Source organism: Tyto alba, unplaced genomic scaffold (assembly GCF_018691265.1).
Source record: "Tyto alba isolate M040663 unplaced genomic scaffold, T.alba_DEE_v4.0 Super-Scaffold_29, whole genome shotgun sequence".
NCBI lineage: Eukaryota > Metazoa > Chordata > Aves > Strigiformes > Tytonidae > Tyto > Tyto alba.
In genome coordinates, this window is record NW_024881303.1 from 7,316,595 (window position 1) to 7,338,521 (window position 21,927).

General features: G+C 36.8%; 1 protein-coding gene across 3 annotated transcripts in view; it reads left to right on the forward strand.

Moving 5' to 3' along the window:
- PPM1A (protein phosphatase, Mg2+/Mn2+ dependent 1A) overlaps positions 1-21,492 on the forward strand; it is a 36,610-nt gene extending 15,118 nt beyond the window's left edge. Inside the window, exons 2-6 of one of the 3 annotated variants that reach the window (XM_032985930.2) lie at positions 747-1,598; positions 3,394-3,511; positions 8,478-8,586; positions 11,200-11,257; positions 13,649-21,492. In XM_032985930.2, the coding sequence (XP_032841821.1) occupies positions 765-1,598; positions 3,394-3,511; positions 8,478-8,586; positions 11,200-11,257; positions 13,649-13,678 (1,149 nt within the window). In that variant the 5' untranslated portion in view covers positions 747-764 and the 3' untranslated portion in view covers positions 13,679-21,492. Of the gene's footprint in view, positions 1-746; positions 1,599-3,393; positions 3,512-8,477; positions 8,587-11,199; positions 11,309-13,648 lie in introns of those variants that run through there. The other 2 variants (XM_032985931.2, XM_032985929.2) reach the window with 2 other exon arrangements.
- Positions 21,493-21,927: the final 435 nt, after the last annotated feature.

The following is a 21,927-nucleotide window of genomic DNA, read 5'->3' on the forward strand; positions in this document are numbered from 1 at the left end:
GTCTAAAGGGACAGCTGCTCTGTTCCTTCTGAGTACTGCTTCTGGTTTTCCACTGTTGCCTCTTCCTTTATGCAGACTCTGGCATCATGTTGATCATTCAGATCACTTTATCTGTTTAAAGAAACAAAACAGAAAAAAACACCAACCAAACAAAAACCCCTGAATCTCCTCCCCCAAAAGAAAACCTAATCAGTTTGCTTTTGTTTCCCCACCACTGTTGGAAAAGCATAGTGTGAGCAGGATTTTGTGGCCGACAGGTAGGGATCTAGGGAATGCCACTGCCCTGGAAACATTTTCTGATAGTGCAGCTGCTTAGTTGGGGCCTCAGGTAAAATCTGTTCCAGAGACTCTTCTCACAGTTAAATTTTGTCCACCCTCTTGGCTCAGTAATCACAGGGAACATAGCTATTCAGATGCGTGCCAGTTAACAAGTCCTCTTTCAAACTAATCTCGTACATGCTTATACTAGAGACTTTTGTCAGAACCATGAATGGTAGTGGAATACAAGTTCTTCAAGTAAACCAGCTGAAAAAAACTTCCAAAAATTTGAAAAGTGCAGTTCAGCCAGTAGCAGTGTCCTTGTTTAAATTAGATGAAAGCAATGCAAATTTGACTCCAGAGACACAGAAAAGTGAGCTTGATATCTGTGTATATTTGTCTTAACATTATTTGGGTTATTATTTAATAGTTTCCAATAGGATGTTGAGGAAATATTGTAATAATCCTTTTTTTTTTTTTCTTTTTAGACCTGAAGGGAAGTCATCATGGGAGCGTTTTTAGACAAGCCAAAGATGGAGAAGCATAATGCCCAGGGGCAAGGGAATGGGCTTCGTTATGGTCTGAGTAGTATGCAGGGCTGGCGAGTTGAAATGGAGGATGCACATACGGCTGTGATTGGTTTGCCAAATGGACTTGATGGATGGTCGTTTTTTGCTGTATATGACGGGCACGCTGGATCACAGGTTGCCAAGTACTGCTGTGAGCATTTATTAGATCACATCACGAGCAACCAGGATTTTAAAGGGCCAGATGGGCCACCATCTGTGGAAAGTGTAAAGAGCGGCATCAGAACAGGTTTTCTGCAAATTGATGAACACATGAGAGTCATCTCCGAGAAGAAACATGGCGCAGACAGAAGTGGGTCAACAGCTGTGGGTGTCATGATTTCTCCCCAACACACATACTTCATCAACTGTGGAGACTCGAGAGGTTTACTTTGTAGAAACAGGAAGGTTCACTTCTTCACACAGGATCACAAACCAAGTAATCCACTGGAGAAAGAGCGTATACAGAATGCAGGGGGCTCTGTAATGATTCAGCGTGTGAATGGCTCTCTTGCTGTTTCAAGGGCACTTGGGGACTTTGATTACAAATGTGTCCATGGGAAAGGTCCTACAGAACAGCTAGTCTCACCTGAACCTGAAGTTTATGAAATCGAGAGGTCAGAAGAAGATGATCAATTCATCATCCTGGCCTGCGACGGTATCTGGGATGTTATGGGAAATGAAGAGCTGTGTGACTTTGTAAGATCCAGACTTGAAGTCACGGATGACCTTGAGAAAGTTTGCAATGAGATAGTTGACACCTGCTTGTACAAGGTAGCCAGACTTGAGAGAAGAAGTTTACTGTGTTTTCACTAATAGAAGTTTATGAACAAGTTAAGAATAAGTTTTGATTCCAGTCCATAAGTGTCCAGTGGTTTATGTTAACATGACTTTTGACACGAATGGTGATTGCCACAAAAATGGTGATAGAGGAGGAATGAACACACAACAGAAACATGGCTTTCTGGGTGGTTTTGGTTAATGAGTTCAAAATCATGTACCGATATGTTGTGATCACTGGGAAACTAGAAGCTGATGGGAATTTATGGGCAAGCTAAGGACAGTAACTCCCTTTTTCTGTTTCACAACATACTTTAGAAAACCTTAACTCTTAAGACTTAATCAGGCTAGAGAGTATTCTTTCTCTTCCTAATTTTCCCCTCCTTTCTTGGGCATGTAGTAGTAACGTTACTGTCATAATTACACCAAGATAAATGCAGAATGAATTAAACTTGACTTCGTATTTTGAAGTTTAAAATTTCTTCTTGACTATATGATGACATGACTTCCTAAGTTAGTTTTTATTCTGGTTTAATTACTGTATTTCTTACTTAGTGTTGTGTGATACAGCTCTGAAACTAGTTTATGTAGGAGATGGGACTGTTTTGTTTAACAGATCTGTAATGTTGTCTACAATAACTTCTACTTTGTATTAATAAGGAGCAGGATGGTGCAATTACAGAAGATATTTGAAGTATTTTCATAGCTTGATGCATAATTTTGCAAAGGCAAACTATAAGTATAATGTAAAAAGCCACCATTTTTGATACTAAAGAGACAAGACAGCATTTCTGCCCTTGCCACATGACTAACAAGATCATGGTTTCCTTTTTGGAAAAATGTAATTGCTTTCCAACACTATGGCAGATTGATAATGCATATATTTTTGTTTACAATTTTTGTCTGGTAATCCTGAAAATAAATACCAGGGAAAGAACAGTGGCTTGTGGATGCTGTCAGCTTGCTGTAGCCAACTGTCAGCACCTCCCCATACATCCATATACTCTTGTTTTAAACACTGGCTTGTTCTTGATCTTGCTGACTTCAGTGGGTTTAATTGGTGTTAAAAGTTAAGCATATGGATGCATGTTTGTAGATCAGAGCACAGGGGTATTTAAAGTAAACTAAACAGTTTTCATAAGCAGAATGTGTTTGTATTTTAAGGTATTCAAGTACTAGGGTTCCATTTAGTTGGAGTTTTAAGTGTTTCCACTTCAAAGAATGTTTTTGTAAAGGCCTGGGCCTCTCCCAGCTGGTGTTTTAACAGATTCTCTCACTTGTAACTTTTCTTGTTTTAAAAGAAATGGGGAAAAATCTTCACCCTAATAGCTGTGATTTTAGGTGGGAGCACTGTATGAATTCAGCACCTTCCTACTCAGTGCTTTTAAGCAGTAATGGTTTTGTTTACCCATCTAATTCATCTATTTTTCCAAAATGATTGGATAGTACTTAAAACAAAATGGAACACAACTTTGTAATTACACATCACTCATTACTAATGTCAGTTTTTAAAAAGACAATGGGCTGTCTGTAATTGGCTCCATGTAGTCTTCAGACCATAAGAAAGGAAAGAACAAAGTGACTTGTAAGTTGTACTGAATGAATGGGCAGGCTTCTGGAATTCGGTAAGGGGGTAGGGGGAAATTAAGGCTAATGATAATATTAATCCATAGTAGTAAAAGTTATATTCTAATACAGTATGATTTGTGGATTTTTGTGTGTAAAATTCTTTGATGTGTATTTAGCCTGGTGTGTATATGTTCTCAAATAATTTTTTCTTTTCCACCAGGGAAGTCGAGACAACATGAGTGTGATATTGATCTGTTTTCCGAATGCACCAAAGGTATCGCCAGAGGCAGTGAAAAGAGAGGCAGAGTTGGACAAGTACCTGGAAAGCAGAGTAGAAGGTGGATCATTTAAAAAAAAATAAGTAACTTTGTTTCTAAACAGACCCCCTGGCCCCCTTCCCCTTCCAACAACTAAACTCTTAACTCATACAGGTTTTTTAATAGACCTTCAAGTGCCATTGGCCATGTAGTGTGTACCTTGGAGAAAGGTACTTATATAGTCCTGCTGTATGTCCTGAAAAAATTCTGCTGTGAAAGTGCAGCAGCCTGTAGCCCTGAAAATTATTCAGGATGGCAGAGAAATAATTCCTTCGTGTTCTTCATGACATGTCTGTTGACAGCGCTAACTTTCAACCAGTAAATCCTGTTCCTGTCATATGGAGTTAAATAATCAGAATATCCTTCAAAGTGTTGGTGAAGATGGTAATTTGAGTGCCATTTTTCCATATAGTTATGCACAAATTAGCCATAATATTTTATTATCTCTTATGGTAGGGTTACAGCTTGATTACTGTCATCTTTCAGGCACCTGCTAACATATTTACTTATTTGAAAGTACGTCAGGAATTTGTCAAAGCTAATCTTTAGGCATTCATGATGAACAAAAGCTGAGAGTTCATCTTACTTTGATAATAACTTCCAAATTTTGCTTTAAATTTGTATTTTGGGAGTCTTCAAACTTTAAACGGAAACTGCAACTCTTGGGCATTTTGAATCACCTAACTAAAAGTGATATTTCAAATCAATTTGATTTAAATGATTCCTCATTAAAACTGGATTTGTGGTGCCTTTTGGTATTTAGCAAATGGCCACAGCATGGAGTTTGTTTCTGAAGTGTAAGACATGCTGTATGCATTATTGGCATAGGTTCAGTCTATTTGTTGAAGTGGACTCCTCTAGACTTATATGTTACAAGTCTAGTTATGTGTATATACTCTTAAGAATCCTTAATAGCACACAGGGCACGATACGCAGAGTTCTTCTCTACTAATTCAGAGATTAGTAAGAGGAATATATTGTGCACTTTTTTTCCTCCTTAGCTTGCATGAAGATAACTCGGTGCAGCTTCAGAAATTTCAGAGAACTTGCCTACATGGGAATTCTGGGTTCAGACAAATTAATGTACAGTTTTAAAGCACTTACTACCTGTGTAGGTACTCTTTCAGAAATTAACACCTTTTTCAAAGTCCTTTTTTGCAGGGTATTGGCAAAATGCGTCTGTTTTGCCCCTGAACAAATGTCCAGACAGACATTTCTGTGTTTTAATGTAACACTTGCCTAATAGGAGAAGTTGGTGCACAGCAAGCAATAGTGTGAATCTTCTTGACAGCATAGCAGGAGTATGCAAGTGTATGGTAACACTGCATGAGTTGTGTCACATGGCTTTCTCCATTTCAAAGTAGTGAGCAGTTTTGCACCAGGCATTTGAGGAGCTTACTATGTATGCCCACTCACAGTATTGGTGAAGAACAAGTATGCTGTAAGTTCACACTGCAATTTACAGCATGCTAACTCTCCTATTTTGGGCAAGTATTACTGAGTTCAGACAAACTTTTGACCTAGAATATGAAAATATGTTCAACTTAAGGCTGCGTCTTCAGCAGGCCTCATTGTACCCCAGGAGTATTATGATGAGGAAAACTGACATTTTTGTACAGACACTTCATTTTGTAAATGAAGAACCTAAACACTGGAACTGCACGTGATTATGGTACATACAGTGAATTTGGCTGCTAATACTTTGCATTTATAAAAATACAAAATTTCAGGAATGTGCAAAGTGTGATACTTGCATAGAGGCAGAAGGATTCTGTATGTAGTTATAAAGCACTTTAATACTAATTTAATGGGGTGATGCCTGAATAACTTGAGGAAATACATTGTACTTCCCCTCAAGGGTCTTTGCTTCTTTTTTAGGGTTGTCATCAATCTTTTGTCTATTGTTGCACAGAGATGATATTTAAATTAATGAATATGTAGCAATCACTACTCAACCCAGCAATAATTTGTATCAGCTGTGTGCAGAATTTGGTCTTTTAGGTCTTGTTCATGAGGGAAGTTGAGAGGTTGAACTAAAGCAGAACATCAAGAACAGGAGTTGACTGACTTTGTTACATCTAACTTAATTCTTGTGCAGTTACTGTTTCCCAGTGTAAATGATTATGCAGTATTGGCTAGTAAGGTAGGACTGCTGCAGCATCTGAAACTTTCAACACTACAGTGAATAATCTTGCTGTTATTCTAGGACACTCGTAAGAATGGCAGTGCTAACTTTAAAAGCCTAACCTTCAGCTGAAGGAACTAGAAAAAGTAGAGTACTTTTAGAATTATTTTACTAATCTGTAATATCAATTTAAAATTAAAATTCATTGAAATGGAAACTTGGTGGAAATGCATATTATGTATTTTTATGCACTTCAGTCCTCAATGTAGTCCAACAAATAATGAGATCTGATACTTACTAATATGCATTTTTTTCTGGTTGTGCTTTTTTCCCCTCCACCCAGAATATATCTTTATACTGTTAAGAAGTAGTGCAGATTTTAAGACTGAATAGGGCCTAGTACTGATGGTCGTTTTGGATAAGGAGAGGCAATTCAAATTTTTAAAAACATGGAAAGTTTTCTACGTACTGTGCCACTTAGGACTTTCCTTTTACTAATTTTGATGTTTGTGCTCCAGATTCGTAGCTACAACAAATAGCAATGGACGAAGCAGCAAGTGTGGAAAAGTATCTTTGTGCCACTACTTGCAATAAATCAGTGTTACTCCTAAAATATCATGTGAATTTCATGGTAGAAGTAATCAGTTATTCCAAAATATGTTGCTGCTATTTGCACTAATATGTGTTATTGATGTGTTGACTCTAAAAAGAAACTTGTCTAAGCTTTTTTTCTGTTCAGTTTTTTAAATAAAAACATTCCATAGCTAATCCTTGCAATATTTGTACCTATATAGAGATCAGTAATTTTAAGTTAGGTGTTCTGTGTTCCTTCCCATATTTTCACAAAGTCAAAGCAGTGGCTTTTTCTTAAACTTTGTGTGAAATTCCCAGAGTATGAAAAAGCAGATATGTTTTGAACCTTTATTTTAGGGTTGTAAGTACACTTTCCAGTACTTGGTGCCATGAAAATGTGTAGACGGTGTAAAAGTAAATTAAAGGTTGGGGGGAGGGTTGTAAGTTGTATCGAAAGAAAATAATTCCAATAAATCAAACACAGCTAGCAGACCGACTCCATTTGTTGTGTCTTCAGTGTTCATTCAGTCTGTATCTATAGTTTTATCAAAATATAAATGTATTCATTTAGTGGAGACTGTATGTTAAATGTACTGCAGTTACAGGTTGTGAAATTGTGTAGATTAGGTAAACTATAAATTCCTTATTTTTGTACAGCAGAACTTTAGCACTAGCACAATGTAGAATCTACTAGATGTTCAAAATTGCACAATAAAGGAACTTGGCAAACCAAATCTGAGACCTTTGCTTCTTATTCAGATTTAAGAGTGGTAGATTACTTAATACTAGATGATAAAATGAATTTTGGCTATAGATTTTGAGGAAATGGCAAGTTTTTGAGGTGTCTGTGGTGCGTGGTGTCATGTATTTAAAATGTAGGTTTTGAGGTAAACAGCTTAAAGTGTTGTGTTTCAGAGTTTGACACTGGTTGAGGGCTAAACAGTGTTTCCACTGTACCTTGCAAATAATTTACAGGGCCTGACTGTAAAATAGAGCTGATGCTTTTTGTAAACACACAGCCCTGAAAAACTATTACGTGCTCAAAAAGTAATTCACAGTTGTTGTTTTTAATTTTTAAACTAAAAAGGACTCTATACCTGTTGGTTTAAAAGCTTTTAATCTGCTTTATCTCATTTAAAAAAAAAACCATGGAAACTTGGTTTGTTCTGGAATTATCATTCAGGGCAAAAACTGAATGCTATAGTATTTTTCAGAAGTGGTACTGATGAACTCCAACTACTTTTCAAGCTGTGTAAATGTTTTATTACATGAAGAATAGTGTGCATGTACATATGTGCATGTATATGTACGTGCACATATGTACACATATTGTATGTGTGATGCAGTATTCACTTGAAGATCAACAGCACCAAAGCTTAATAATTCTTATCTTTCATAATTTCTAAGAGCTCATGTTTACAGATAAACCAATGAGATGCATTTTAACAAATGTGCTTTTTCTTTAAATTTCATACAATCCCTATTTAAAGAGTGACTCTTCAGGGGTGGTATGGGCTGAAATCTTTTTTGAGTTCAGATAAAATTGTGTGCTTTTGACTTGGAAAAAAACAAACCAAACCAGGCCTAAGAATAAAGTTAAAGAATTAATTTCTTAGCAGATGTGGCTGTGGCTACAGTACAGGTTCTCTTCACGCAGAAGTTGGAGTGGATCAGCTTTAAATAACTGCCCAATGTTCACATATGCCTCGAGTTGAGGATAGAGCTGTCTCTTAGATGTGATGTCCCTGGCTTTTAATTTGTATGTAATAGTTCTTAAAATGTGCATGTTGCTGTAATGCAGTGAGGTACAAGTATTGGCTAATGTACATACAGCCATGGGAGTTTTTTTAATATGTCTGACCTTTTGTTTTGTGAAAATATGCTTTCTATGATGGCAATAATCTTTTATCTTCTGTTGCAGCGATAAAGCTGAAGTTAATATCTGCCTCAGGCCCAGGGCATTTTGTTGGGAAGATATTACATCTCCTATCTAATGTATAGCAGAAAAGCCATTAAAGATTTTTTTTTTTCCCCCACTTTTATTAGGTAGATGTGTATTTCTAAAACCAGTGTGCATGTTAGCAGTATATCTTTGTCAAATCTGTTACAGGTTCTTTTTCTTACGGAACCAAAGTTAACAATTACCATGTTGAATATGGTCTGTCATCTTTTTACATATATATATATATATTAACAGAAGTTAAGCTGCCTTTTTATAAAACTGAGTGTTTCAATCTTTTGAAGTTAAATTTGGACTGCACTTACAAAAAAAGTACTTCTGATTCCCAGAGATCATAAAGAAGCAGGGTGAAGGAGTCCCAGACTTAGTCCACGTGATGCGTACGTTAGCAACTGAGAGCATCCCAAACCTCCCGCCAGGGGGTGAATTGGCAAGCAAGTGAGTTCACATCAGTGTAAATGTGGTTTTTGACTTAAATCCAAACTTAACTGTAAGGCCACTCTTAAAAGTGGGGGGAGGGAGGAAGGGTACGTGACAAAAGGTGATGATCTGTTCTCTTAATTTTCGTTATTTGGTTGTTCTGAATGAAAAGGACAAGCATAAGAACAGAGTTAACTATGCATTTCTATTAATATTAAATGTCAAACTGTAGTTTTGGGAAAGACTTGAGTGTTTTTTAAGGGTGGCCTGAGTGTGTCTGTGTTTTTGTAATTAACTGGGTTTTCTGGGTGGGAGGTTGCATTTGAAGATGCAGTAATAATGCACTGACTGTAATAGTTACTTGGATACGTAGTTCTGCACTTCAACAAGAAGTCATATCCATATGATGTTTTGCTTGGCAGCTTTCTTTTCTTGTCTGTAGCTAAAGCAGTGTTGTAATTGCTTAAGTTTGCTTTGTATCTCTGCTTGTGACAAATCTGAAAACAGATAGAAGTCTATCAAAAAAGAAAAGCGGGAAGTTAAATTTACAGCCTTGTGTAGGCTGGCTTTGTCCTTGAAGAGCCCGTGTTGATGCTCTGTGACGTCTCAAATCAATGTTCAGTCTTTAAGGAAGCAATGTGCTTAGCTCATTTCCACACCAAACCAAGTGATTTTTGGTTCAAAAGATTGTTCGTGAATCTGCTGTGTTAAAATGGATTGGGCATATATGGTGCAGACTATATTTTTAACCCTTCAGAGTATGATTTTTGTATTGTTACACCAAAACATGAAGACTCTAGGACTGTAATTGAATAAATAACTGAACTGTAAAGATCACTTCTGCAAAACAAAATTATTCTTACATGAACTATTTGGCTAGGAAAAGAAGAGGTAGGAATTTTATATATAATAGCAGCATCTATTTAGGATGTGTTGCTGTAGTCTTGAAATATGAAGTCAGATACTCATGAAATATGGCATATACATTGATTTTTCTCAATCTCCTTTGACTCGCAGTAGCATCATGGTTGTGAGGAAGTGACTGACTTCCATGGGATTTTGTGTCTTAGTGGTGCTAGTTTGAGTAGGGATTGATAGAAATACGGATTTAATTGGGTGTTAGCGTAACTCAAAGCACTGCTGCCAATTGCGAAGAAAAATGCTTTTCAAGAAACCTACCTTTATTTAGCAGCAAAGATAGATATTTCTTGAAAGATAGGGGAAACTTTCCAGTTCATACATGCAATGTACTTTGTGTGTAATTGCTTGGTTTTGTTGCTCTAAATTCAGCCTCTCCTTTGGTGTCCTGCAATCATTCACTAGATTCACTGTGATGTTTATACTGCTGCATGGTAGTTTCTGACTTTTCAGTGTTATGGGATGATTATAAAGCCTACCATCTGCTTTTTTTCTTCTAATGCACTCCTTCGTGGTTGCTCTGCATGCATTCATGAGCAGTTAAAAAAAGTTGTTCTTTGAAGTTTGTTTTGTATTGCAGTTGTAGTCTGCTACCTTGTCATACTTGGTTCTGCAGAAGGGGATCTGGAAGAAAGTTGCTTTTAAAGTCCAATCTATAATTCCTGTCTTCTACTCCCCTCTTTCCTTCCTGCTCCCCCTCCAAAGTTGTTTCCTTGTATGCTGGGTAAGGCAAAGGCTTCCTCTTCCTTCAGCCTCACATTTTGTTTTTTGTTGTTTTGGTTTTGTTTTGTTTTTGTTTTTGTTTTTTTTTTTTGAATATCGGTTTTCAACAAAACCTTTTCACCCTGTGTAAAAAAAAAAAAAAAAAAAAAAAACAAACCAATGTTGCTTGTTTACATGTTGTTTACAATTTTTCTATTAATATTTTATCAGTATATTTCCTGTCATTATTAGAAAAGCTGAGAATCCCAGAGATGAATGTTAATTACAAGCTATCTTAAATATGCTAAGCAAATTTTTTTAAAGGAGGAAACCATCAAGAGACTTGAATTAATTTAAAAATATTTTTTACCAGACAAAATTATTCTCAGTCTGATGATGCAACATGTAGAACTGCTAGGTGCAGTTTAAATTTTTTTGAGAAAAGTTGCAGGAGAGTATTGGACTTACTACTGTAAAAGAACATGGCTTCAGAAGGCATTTTTCCAGGTTTGCACATGGAAGGTACATTTCAGAGTGTAACATGAACAAAAATGTTCTTCAGAATGCAATTTTTGTGCATCCAGAAAATAAAAAAAAAATACATTCCCCTCTGAAAGTGCCATAATACAAGTAGTACTACTGCAGTGTTCATCAGACACACAGATGACCAGGGCATTTAATGTCCACCAAGTTTTCTAACTCCTTTTTTCAAAGTCAAGAGATGCAGCACCAAGCAGCATCACAGCCTCATCTGAATGTCGGATTGTGGTCTTTTCCTGCTGAACTCTGGGTGGTATTCAGCCTTGTTTGTCTTGAACTGAGAGGTTTTAAAGGATATGGTAGCTGTGTTCAGTGTTTAATGACACTTAGTGCTAACTTGCAGTAAACTTGGTTTTGTGAATTTTAAAGTTTGCGTTTAAAATTGTATTTAGGGAATTTGACTTTAACAAAAAAAAAGATACAACCTTAAAATCCTGTGGGTGTTTTGTTTTGTTTTGTTTTTTGCTCTAGACGGAGTGTGATTGAAGCTGTTTATAACAGACTGAACCCCTACAGGAATGATGATACTGTAAGTATCCTTTCTCTTACATTATCTTTCCCCTCACCCCAATTATTTTAGTTGCTTTGTAAAGAAACATATTGCTAGTTCTTGTTTAAAGACCCCTTCCCCAAAGAAGCAATAGCAATAATGTGCTTTTTGGTCTATGTTTTGTAATTGCTTTCTGCTGCCTTCTGCTGATCATAATCTCAAGACTCCAGAATGGTTGATTCGTTTGTCCTCTGGAATTTCATTATTTGAATCCTGCCTGGGTTTCCAAATGCGTTCCTGCCAAATTGTGCAAAAGTCATGTATTTTTTTTTTTTTTCTCCTCTTATGGGGGACATTTTTCCCCAAGTTCAAGATGAAAAAGGCTATTTTTGTAGGTTAAACAGATTCGTAACTATCAGCTTTAAGGATATATTAATTTTCCAAATGGACTGTGTAAGGTCTTTTATTCTTAAGCATAGAGCATCTTACAGCAAGCATAGAAGTTTAGGTTCTTAGATGTCAGTGATCACAGTGGCACGAATCCACTGTCAGTGGAGAAAAAAATGAAAACTAAAATATGAACAGTGATCCCAATTGCATTTACATCACTGGAAATAACATTCTGTCCCCAAAGGTGCTGTACTTCATAAAGTAGTTAAATTGATCCTTTACCTATCAGCAAAAATTACTTACATGATTAAATTTGACATAAGTGAAATGCATCCAGACATAAAGAATTTGTTTTTGGCTTTACAACTTGGTGCTGGTTTATATGGCAGTTCTCATTGTATCTTTAGCATAAAAATTACTAAATGGTGGCTGAAAGAGGATACTTTACCTTCAAAATACATTCTGTAGTGTGTTACTGGTTTACAAATGTACAGTACACAAACTTCTTTGTTTTGTGATGACGTTGGCAACTTGGATACAGAAATTTGCATACTGAATAGTTGGCATGCAGCTCCTGTGTTTTTACTCACTACTGCTTTTATTCTTCATTCTTGTACTTGAAAGAAACAGCCATTTTGGTCTTTCATATAATTGCTCTCCTTTGCTACTTCTGGTCTTGAAGAAAAAACTGGAGGTGGTACTTCTGCAAAGGGTAATTTTAGTGAACTCTTTTTTAACTACACCTCCGTGCCAACTGTTCTTCTTTATGGTTTGTAATGAATTCTGTGTGCAAGTTTGAATGAAGGGTGCAGAACTTTAGTGCTAAGAAGTTGTCATACATGGCATTGCTAGAGACTTAATTAGCCTCTTTTCTCTCGAAGGAATTGGTAAGGCAGTGCTTTTAAAGAAGGGTAATATTGCTACCTCCTGTAGTCTTAGTAATGATACGGAAGTGTAGCTGTGGAAGCACCAGCATACTCTGCTGTTAAAGCCCATCGTGGCCCTTAATTATTTGGGGGAAGGTAGCAGGTAATGCTGGACCAACCAGATAGTGCTGTGCAGAAGCGGTTTGCTCTGATGCCAGTGCTGCTGACTTAGCTGTTACTTGTGGTCCCACTTGTTAGTTGCGGTGTTAACTTCTGTACCCAGCTGATGAGGCAGTTAGAGAAAGCTGAACATAGAGCAATCTAAGCAACGGAAAAGAAAACAGACATGACACAAAGGCAAATGGATTAAAAAAAACTAGAATTAAATATTTGATTTGTACTAGGATTTTTTTTTTTTTAACTGATAGCAGGAATCAGAGTTAAACATTTTTCAGGGGTGTGGTAGTTACACAAAATCCACTGTTGCCTGTGGGGCCTAAAGGGACCGAATTTTAGAGTTACTCAGGTATTGGATGCATGGTTGTAATGCCGTGTAGTGTGGCCATACAGTTATGATTTAGAGCACGGCAAGTCTCTGCTTCCAATTTTTTTTTCTTGCACACAGGGTTTTTTTGGTCTTTGCAGTTTTATTACCATCCAGAATTAGGATTTCCTGCAGTTGCCCAAACAACACTTCTCTAACCTTAAATTACGAGTCTTAAAATTGGTCTGAATTATAATAGTGTGTCAGTTGAAGACTGTATCTTCTACGTGGTGAGGGAGGGCTCAAAACATAAATGGTGGTAATGATAGTAATGAATGGCATGAGGCACATCCTGCTCTGTTAACACACCTGTGTAGTGAGTGTATCCATTTTGTATTATTTCTAACTTCTCTGGGAATGTTTTTGAATAATGTTCCTAGGATATTATTTTGAGGATTGATAAGGCTATTACAAAACACTTGGTCAGATTTTGAAATAGCCTGGCACTAACGCTTCATTAATTATGCATCTATGGGGTTTAGATACTTCTTAAATGCTGTTTTTGAAAGGGGAGAGAAAACAGACTCCTAAAATGATTCAAGTCTTTACCCTTTTCAGTCTAGTTTATCCAGAAACTACTGTAACTATGGGCACTCCAGACTTTAAAGGGCTCCTTCTTTTTTCTTTAAGGATTCTGCCTCAACTGATGACATGTGGTAAAACTGCTCATCTAGCTGTGGAGTTCACGTTTCATCCTTCAACTGAAAGTGCAGCCCAACCTCAGTGACCCTTCTTAACATCCATCCTCAACCTTAATTAAAGAAGGAAATATGATGTGTTGGTGAGAGTGACTACAGCAGTATGACATCTAGCCCAGGAACTGATCTTTTTTGTAAAACAGACTTCTGTAAACGTGATTTCAAACCATAATTCATGTTGTAAATCAGACTCCAGCAATTTATGTTGTATGATTTTGTTTTTGTAAAGTGCAATTGTCTTTGTACAAAATGCTCATATTTAATTATGAACTGCTTTAAATCACTATAAAGGTTAGAAGAAATGTTTGGCTTGTGTGATGCAACAATATATATCCCTTTTAAATTCATGTTGTGGTTTTGGATTGCAAGGAGCAGCAGCCTAGCCAGCTAGGTGCTCACGAGGTGCACAAAACTGTAAAGATAACTTTGTTTTATATGAAAGCTGAACTTTTGGGCAACTTACCAGAAACTACAGTGTGTGAATTTGCTTGGCAATGGAAAAATAACTAAGAGTAGTGCACATTCTTCAACAAACGTATCTCATTCTCTTGGACACACTCCTGCTCTCACATTGAGTTAAAGGGAGTTCCGATTTTGACTTCAGTGGGAGTTAAATCATGCCCTATTAATAGTATCGTGTTCATACGCATATGAACCTTGGGATTAGAATGCCTTGATTCTTTGCACCTCTTTTTTCATTAACCCTTACCTGAAAGTACTAATCACTGAGCATGAACAGGCGGCTTCCTACATTGCAGTAGGAGTCTGCAGCATTTTTACAATCCTGATTGGCTGGGTCTGCTGCTGTTCCAAGTAAAATACTTTGAATTCCATTTTATCAATAAAGCTTGATTTAACAAACAAGAAATTTATCCATAAATGTGTAATTCCTTTTTTCCTGCCTTTTAAAATGTCAGTGCCATTGTAAATGATATTTTACTTGTGGAATAATATTTTTATTAATTGGTACCCATTTTTAAAATGGGAAGGATTTTGATTATTGCCCAAGACATAGCCATATGCTAGAGGATGATGTGGGATTAATCCGTTACCCTATTTTTTACAAGTGTGGGTTTTTTCAGGCTTTTTGGTGTTTTGTGTTTTTTTTTTTTCTCCCCACTGAAGATGTGCATCGGTTTGAATTTGCCTACTGTTTGATAAAAATACATTTGTCAAAGCCTGACAATCTTTAACATTTTATGGTGTGTGTTTTTAATTGACCCACTTAGAATGAGAGACTAGTGGTTAAACAGTAATTGTGATTTGAGATATAGCATGTTGACAATATTTAACTGTTTGTTGTTTAAAATTCTAATTTAAAATTTTATAAGATAATAAACTAATTTGATTTAAGCTTAGCTTTCTCCCATTGAGCATACAAAAATTAAGTTTTCAAGTCAATCGTGTTTGCAAAACTGCTGTTTTGTGCACCTTGTATTGTCTTTTTGGTTGAGAGTATTGTATTTAATATGTAGTTTACTCATCTAGTAGGCAGATTCCCCAAAAGGAAAATCAGTAAAACAAGTAGATTGTAACATTTACTGCAGTTAAACGGAATCAAAACTTGGTGTATAATTACTTTTTGATAGGAAAATGTAGTACCATGCATTTTGCTATATTTGTCTTTCCCTAACTTTGAAATATACATATTTGTATATATAGCCTTAAAACTAATGCAGAGTTAGGGAACACTGAACAGTGAAAAAGTAACTTATAGTGTCTTGGAACTAAGTATAGTATATACCAGCAAACTTTTCTTTTATCCCTCTTGTCTATGTGGGGTGCTTAAACGTAACTTCATTGTATTCAGTTTGTAATCTGTTCAAGCATGAATGAAGAAAACATAAGCACTATTTGTATTTATAAATTTATAGCAATTTTTGCTTAAAGAACCAGTTCCTTACCTACCTATGAATAAATGCTTAAAATGTCTAATTTTGTTGTAGAGTGCAAAACTATAATAATGTTAAGTTATAGCTTCACAGGCACCTAATTAACAAGCATATTTAATAATACATGGCGTATTAGTGCAAAAAGCTAAACTTAATTTAGGAGTAGGCAGGTAAAGTTCTGTCCTTTTTCATAGAGACTAAAGTTTAGTTTTGGAAACCGCAAAACCTTGAACTGGACTGTGGAACTTTTTGAGTTTTTAAACTTTAAAAATCGGAAGCAAAACTGTGGTGTGAAAAGCCATACTTCAAACCATAATCACTTAAACTGTCTCAGTGACAAATTATATATTTGAAGCCTCTTCCTATGAGGTCTCCTAAAGCTTAGAAAGAAAATAATTCTGCTATTGCTACAGGCAATGTAACTAGGTTTGAGGGTAGCAGAAGAAAGCCCCTTTCAGGCCTTTCTCTCTCCCTCCTATGTTCAGCATTTTGATGAGGTCAGAGCACTGAATCTATTGTGTATGCATAAACACTGCCATTTTAGATACAGATTTTGATTACAAAATACAAGAGTTAAGTATATAAAGCATCCTAGAAAAGAGGCAAGCTGTACTTTTCACTGCTCTGAAAAGAAAAAGGCACTTTTGCACCTTTGTGCATCTCCTTCTTGCACCAGAAACTTTTTTTTAAATGCTATAAACATTAGCACCTCAGGGGCAAGGCAGCAATTTTTTTTTTATTATTTTTTTTTTTAGGTATTGTGTGGTATTTATTTCCCTCTTGGAAAAAGATTCCTGTGTGACAAAAATGAAAACTGTGTGATGTTAAAAGATGTATTTTTAAATACATGTTCAAATAGGATGGTCCCAATTTGCTTGTTTTTGAAAGGAAATTACATTTGTAAAGCTACTTTGCTTCGTATGCCATGAGACTTTGTTTTCCTTCTACATTTAACAGCTTCACTGGCTTCAGTTTCTGTGAGTTTTGTTATAGTCAGATTAAATGTTTCACTGATCGTTCTGGGAGAATACCTGTACTGCTTTATAGACAACTGTTTCAAATAATTCTCACTAATTCAGCATTGAAATATGTTCAAGACAGAGGCTTCTAAAATGTGTTTTAAAACCAATGTTGGATTAACTAAATGCAGTTATGTGAAGCAGGGTCCTGGATTTGCAAGGCTTTGTAAATACGTTGTATCAGTAGAGTCCCCAGTACACGTGATGGGGCAGAAATGTGCGTGTCCTGTGCCGGTTACGAAGCCAGGGCCTTTCCCCTGGCTTGCTCCTGCCTAGGCAGGAAGCAGCACCACAAAGATCTTGATGCGTGGCCATCATTCATTTTCATCTTCCAGCAGAAGTCAGAATCGGAGAGAGAAATTTCATCTGCTTGTCACTGAACTACGCTGAATTGCGGTAATCCTGGGTTGTGTCGTACTCATGAGGTGCCTGGTGAATATTAAGCAGCAGATGAGTAATGGAGCACTTACCTTGATAGTTCATGCAGGTGCCAAAGCTAATCATTCTAACATGTACATATGATAAACTGATTTCAACATCCATTAAATTGTTTATTGTAAAGCTGGTACTGTCTCAACTATATTGGTTAAAATCTGAGCTATTTTGCTCAGTTCAAGAACTGGAAACTTTAAAGATTTAACAAAATCAGAGAACAGTTTTTTCACTTCAGTTGATTCCCTGGTAAGAATCCCATCTTAATTTGATGCACTGGGATAGGATAGAATTCCTATTGCATTTCATTTTTTAGTAAAATATTAACTAAGAATATGATTTCATGATCAACTTATATCAAGACTAAGCTATTACCGTAAGTTTGTCCCTGCTGCCCTTTTTGTGCCCGCACTCGTGCTTTTGTGGCCAGGCACTTAGGAGAGAGAAAAAAAAAAATCTGCTCCTCAGATGGGTAACTTGCTAATCCAGCTGTGGGATGCTGGTACTAGGGCAAGATGCAGAGTGGGGAGACAGGACTGAGAGCAAAGAAATGGTTGCACCCCTCCTCCTGCCACAGTTTGGGAAACCACGCCCTAAACGCAGATAAACGATTGACCTGTGTAAGGGGTATCGAAGCCTTTGCAGATCTTTCTCCACTCTCTACTTACGGCAAACATTTTGCTGTGGTAAAAGCTCTTTGTCTTAAAACTGGAATCATGAGACTTTGGTTTTAACGTTGCCTTGTGTGTAAGTTCCATGCTGATAAACTTAACTTTCCGTTCGCTTTCTCCAGGCGTGTGTAGCTCTGTCCTGGGGGTTAGCAGCTTGGCTGCCACAGTTAGGTTAGTGATACAGTTGTTACAGTTTACCTTATTTCAGTGTACATCGGGATTTCCTCACACTGAGATGTTCACCTTCCTCTCTACCTGCACCTTCTTGAATTGCTTTTATGCGCGAATTACTTGGTATATTTAAATTCATTGATATTTAAACTTGGCTGTGTCTGAAACAGGCTAGCCTTTAGTGAAATGTTACCCTTTTCCTCATTGTTTGGCAAATACAGTATTTTAATTCAAACCTGATGTACCTTGCATAGGTTCTGAAGTGGCAAAAGTGTGTAGAACTATGGAGCTGTACCTGACATTTTTCTGTAGAAAATAGAATTGTTACTCTGTGTCAAGCTTCATGCAGTGTGAAAATAATGTCTCTTATATAACTAGTATAGCTCCTTGTTCCTACTGCTACATGTCTGAGGTGATGATAACCTGAGCCTTTGTATACCCGTACAGGACGTGCAGTCTCTACTTGGCTGGATAGTTGTGAGGTTTTTTTTAACTCTTGAAGTGGTAAAAAGACTCACACGTGAATTTCTAGGATGGCATAGTGCATAAATAAATGTGATGCCTCTTGTAAGCTGTAAAAATGGAGCAAAATTTAAAAACAACAATCCGGGGCTAAGTACTTTTGACTGCTCTCTCTGTGAAATGCTGATCAGAGAATCCAGTCTTTTGATATGCTCTTTCTGAGCTATCTCTGGAGTGCTTGCATGGTCTGCAGGTCTCTGCAGACCCAGGTGTGCACCTCCTGAAGCACTGTAACCTTATTTTGCTTCATAACATCGCTTTGTAAATGAGGTAGCAGTCACCTGGGCCATGGCATTTGTTCACAGAAGTTCAAGAAGCTGTAGGAAAACTTAATGTCTTTATTCTCATGGACCACTAAATGCTTTCAAGTAGAAGAAAAGAATACACAACATGCTGAAAGTTGAGTTTACACTATCTCCCACTGAAAACTTGTTTCCAGAAAAACTACAAATATTTCTATTTACTTCATGAAAAAAATGTCTGGAGCTGTAATCTGCTTGTGTCAGAGTTGTTGACCTATAGTGACCTGGGCTATGCATATTCCTTGCTTTATTTATGTTTTTATTTGATGTTCTTTTTAAGTAGCAGTAAACCAGTTCGGTTTTTTTTTTTTCCTTCCTCTCATGTAGACATGCTTCTAAAGTCTTTGTTTCCAAGCTAAGAGAACAGGAGTGATAACAGTGTCTTAGGAAAGGGTTTTGGAGGAGGCTTGCTCTAAACGCAACAACAACAAAACCCGTAACCTTTGCAACCACAAAATTTGGGAGAGTGAGCTTAACTTTAAAAATGCCTTTTATAGAATTAATGAAATAATACTATGCTGAAAGTGTCAAAACTTCAGTAGAGGTTGCATGACAGGTCAGGTTTCTAGAGTATATATTGGTTTATGCCTAGCCAGATTTTTACACTTGTACCAATTCCTGCCCCAATGCTTTTTAAAATATTACTAGACATCTACTTTTTTCCCTTTCCAAAAAAAAATATAAAACCAATGGTCCTTATTAGTGTGTAACCAGCCATTTATCTGCAAGGGCAAGCACTGTGTCAGATAGTAACATTTTCCTTTAAGAGCACTGCATCTGTACTTCTCAGCTCTCTCAGTAACATTGAGCCAGAACTGAAATTCATTTTTGCTTCCATTAACTGTACGGCTCTGAAGAGCTGGGCGCGTGTGGGTTTTTTACAGCTAAAGTAGACAGGACTCCATACATATTGTAAGTCTTCCGAGTTGAAGGAGGAGCCACTGTTGTTTCTTTTGAGAAAGATCTTTGAGAAGAAAAATGGAGAAACCCGAGACTGTCAGGTGCTAAAACATTACATACTTTTACTTCTATCAATGCCTACAGACTGAGGTTCAGAGTTTAATTTCACTTGCGTTACTGAATTCAACCCAGTCAGTAATGGAGGTATTGAGTAGCTGATTTCATTTTCACTGTTAGGATTTCAAGCTGAAGCACAGTATTTTTGTTCAAGCTACAGGGGAAAATTAATTAAGATAGTGTTGGGGAAATCGGGCATGTAACTTTACATCCTGCTGATGTTGACGGGGCTTCACTCACAATATACAAAGTTTGCCCATGTACTGTTGGAGCATTGACTGACCCACTTTTCTTGGAATTAAAAAGAAATTTAACCTTTATTCAGTTTTGGTTTTGAAAAAGCTTTTCAAAGCCAAAAGGAAGAGGGTGGTAATGTTAAAGCAAAACGTTAAATTAATTGGAGATACCAACTTCATAAATCTTTTAACATGTGAGTTAGCATTTTTTTTCTTTTAAGCATCAGAAGGGCACAGTTTGAGAGGTTTGGTTTTTGATATAGTGCTTTTAACTATAAAGAATAAATAAAAGGATGAAACCCAGCGTGAGTTACCCAGGATGGAAAAACAATGAGATGCAAATAATCTAGGAATAAATGTGCTGAATTGACATAGCATTATTTCCGTGTCCAGGGATGGAGCTACTGGAAAACGCCAATCTTTGCCAGAAACTGGGCATTATACAACAGCCCCCAGTATGTGAAATGCCGCCGTACCCGTTACCGCGCATTTGTGGGTTAAGGCCGTGCAGTGTTTGATGCTGGGAGTTGGGATTTCCTAGCCTGTGCTTTAGTGCTGATGGCGTGATTCGCAGAGACCTTGAGTACCAAGAGTTAAGTTGTATTTATTAACCAGATCTAACTCTTTGGTGCCAGGAATCTAGTTTTTGGAGTAAGTGCTGAATTATGCAAGTGTTACTGGAGAATCGTGCTGGGTAGTTCGTGACTCGGAAAACTAAATTACTAGCAATCAAGGGTTAATACAAGACAAAAGCCTAGATTCTCCTTGCCAGGGAATACTGGATATACTGAAAAGTGTGAGGTTTGATTTCCAGAACTGGCTGCTTTATAAATCCTTCAAAGCAGAGATTTTGGTTTCTAGCATCTGTCTTGTTACTAAGACCACGTACAAACATGCTGAATTAGAGAGTTTTCACCTGTCTTCTCACAGAATTGACTCCACATCGTATCATAAGAGTCTCATTTGTAGTGACATGCTGTGTCTGTCTTTTTAGAAATTCATGACCTCTTTATATCTATTTTGTGGAAAGTGTAATTTTTTTCATTGATGACCTGTATAAATGTGTGTTATGAATGGAGAGATTTAAGCTTGAAAAGCATGTTTGCAGATTACACAGCTTCGTTACGGAATTTATAAATTTAACAGAGTAATATACAAGAGCGTAACTATTTTCCTTAAGTAGAATGTATAACACTATATAATAAATTATTCTCCACGCAGTTCACCCACTATTTACAGTTTTACACAATTCAAACTGTGTGTTTACAGAAAGTTCAATAAATGTATATTTTGTACTATGTACAGATTCCTGGTCCCAAAGAAAATGTGTGAACTTAGTTTCTAACTTAACTTTTGAGATTGTACTTTTTTTTTTTTTTTTTGGTTTGGAATCAGTTGAACAAACTGCATTATGCCTGTCAATGGTGGAGGCTTGCATTGGAGTAAATGGGAATTGAAAATATTTCTAATCTACAAAAGTGATTCCACTAAATAAAACAGGCAATTATATCGTGTGTGTGTATTTGAGTGGTATGGTATAAACCGTTCTCACATCTGTTTTACTGTCACTAATTTATGAACTTTTCAGGCCTCCTTCAGTTTTCTGATTCAAGCTAGTTATATTAAAATGGGATATTGAGTGCTTATTTTGATGATTTTTAGTTACAGTAATAAAAAGCCCCCTTTTCACTGTTTTTCCCCCTTAAATGTTGAAATTCCAAGGTAAAGCAGCATGCGCCTGGCTCCAGCCATGGTGTTCCCCAGAGGCCACCTGGGCTGGGGTTTGCAACAGAGGAGGGATTGAGTAGGATGCCCCACTTCTGGAAAACCAAGTCACACAGGAGCAAAATATATTTGTATCTTCTTCCGTGATTCGGTACTGTAAAATACAGGATAGACTTTTGTAATATAATTTCTAAGAATTTAAGGATGCTAAAGACTAAAATAAA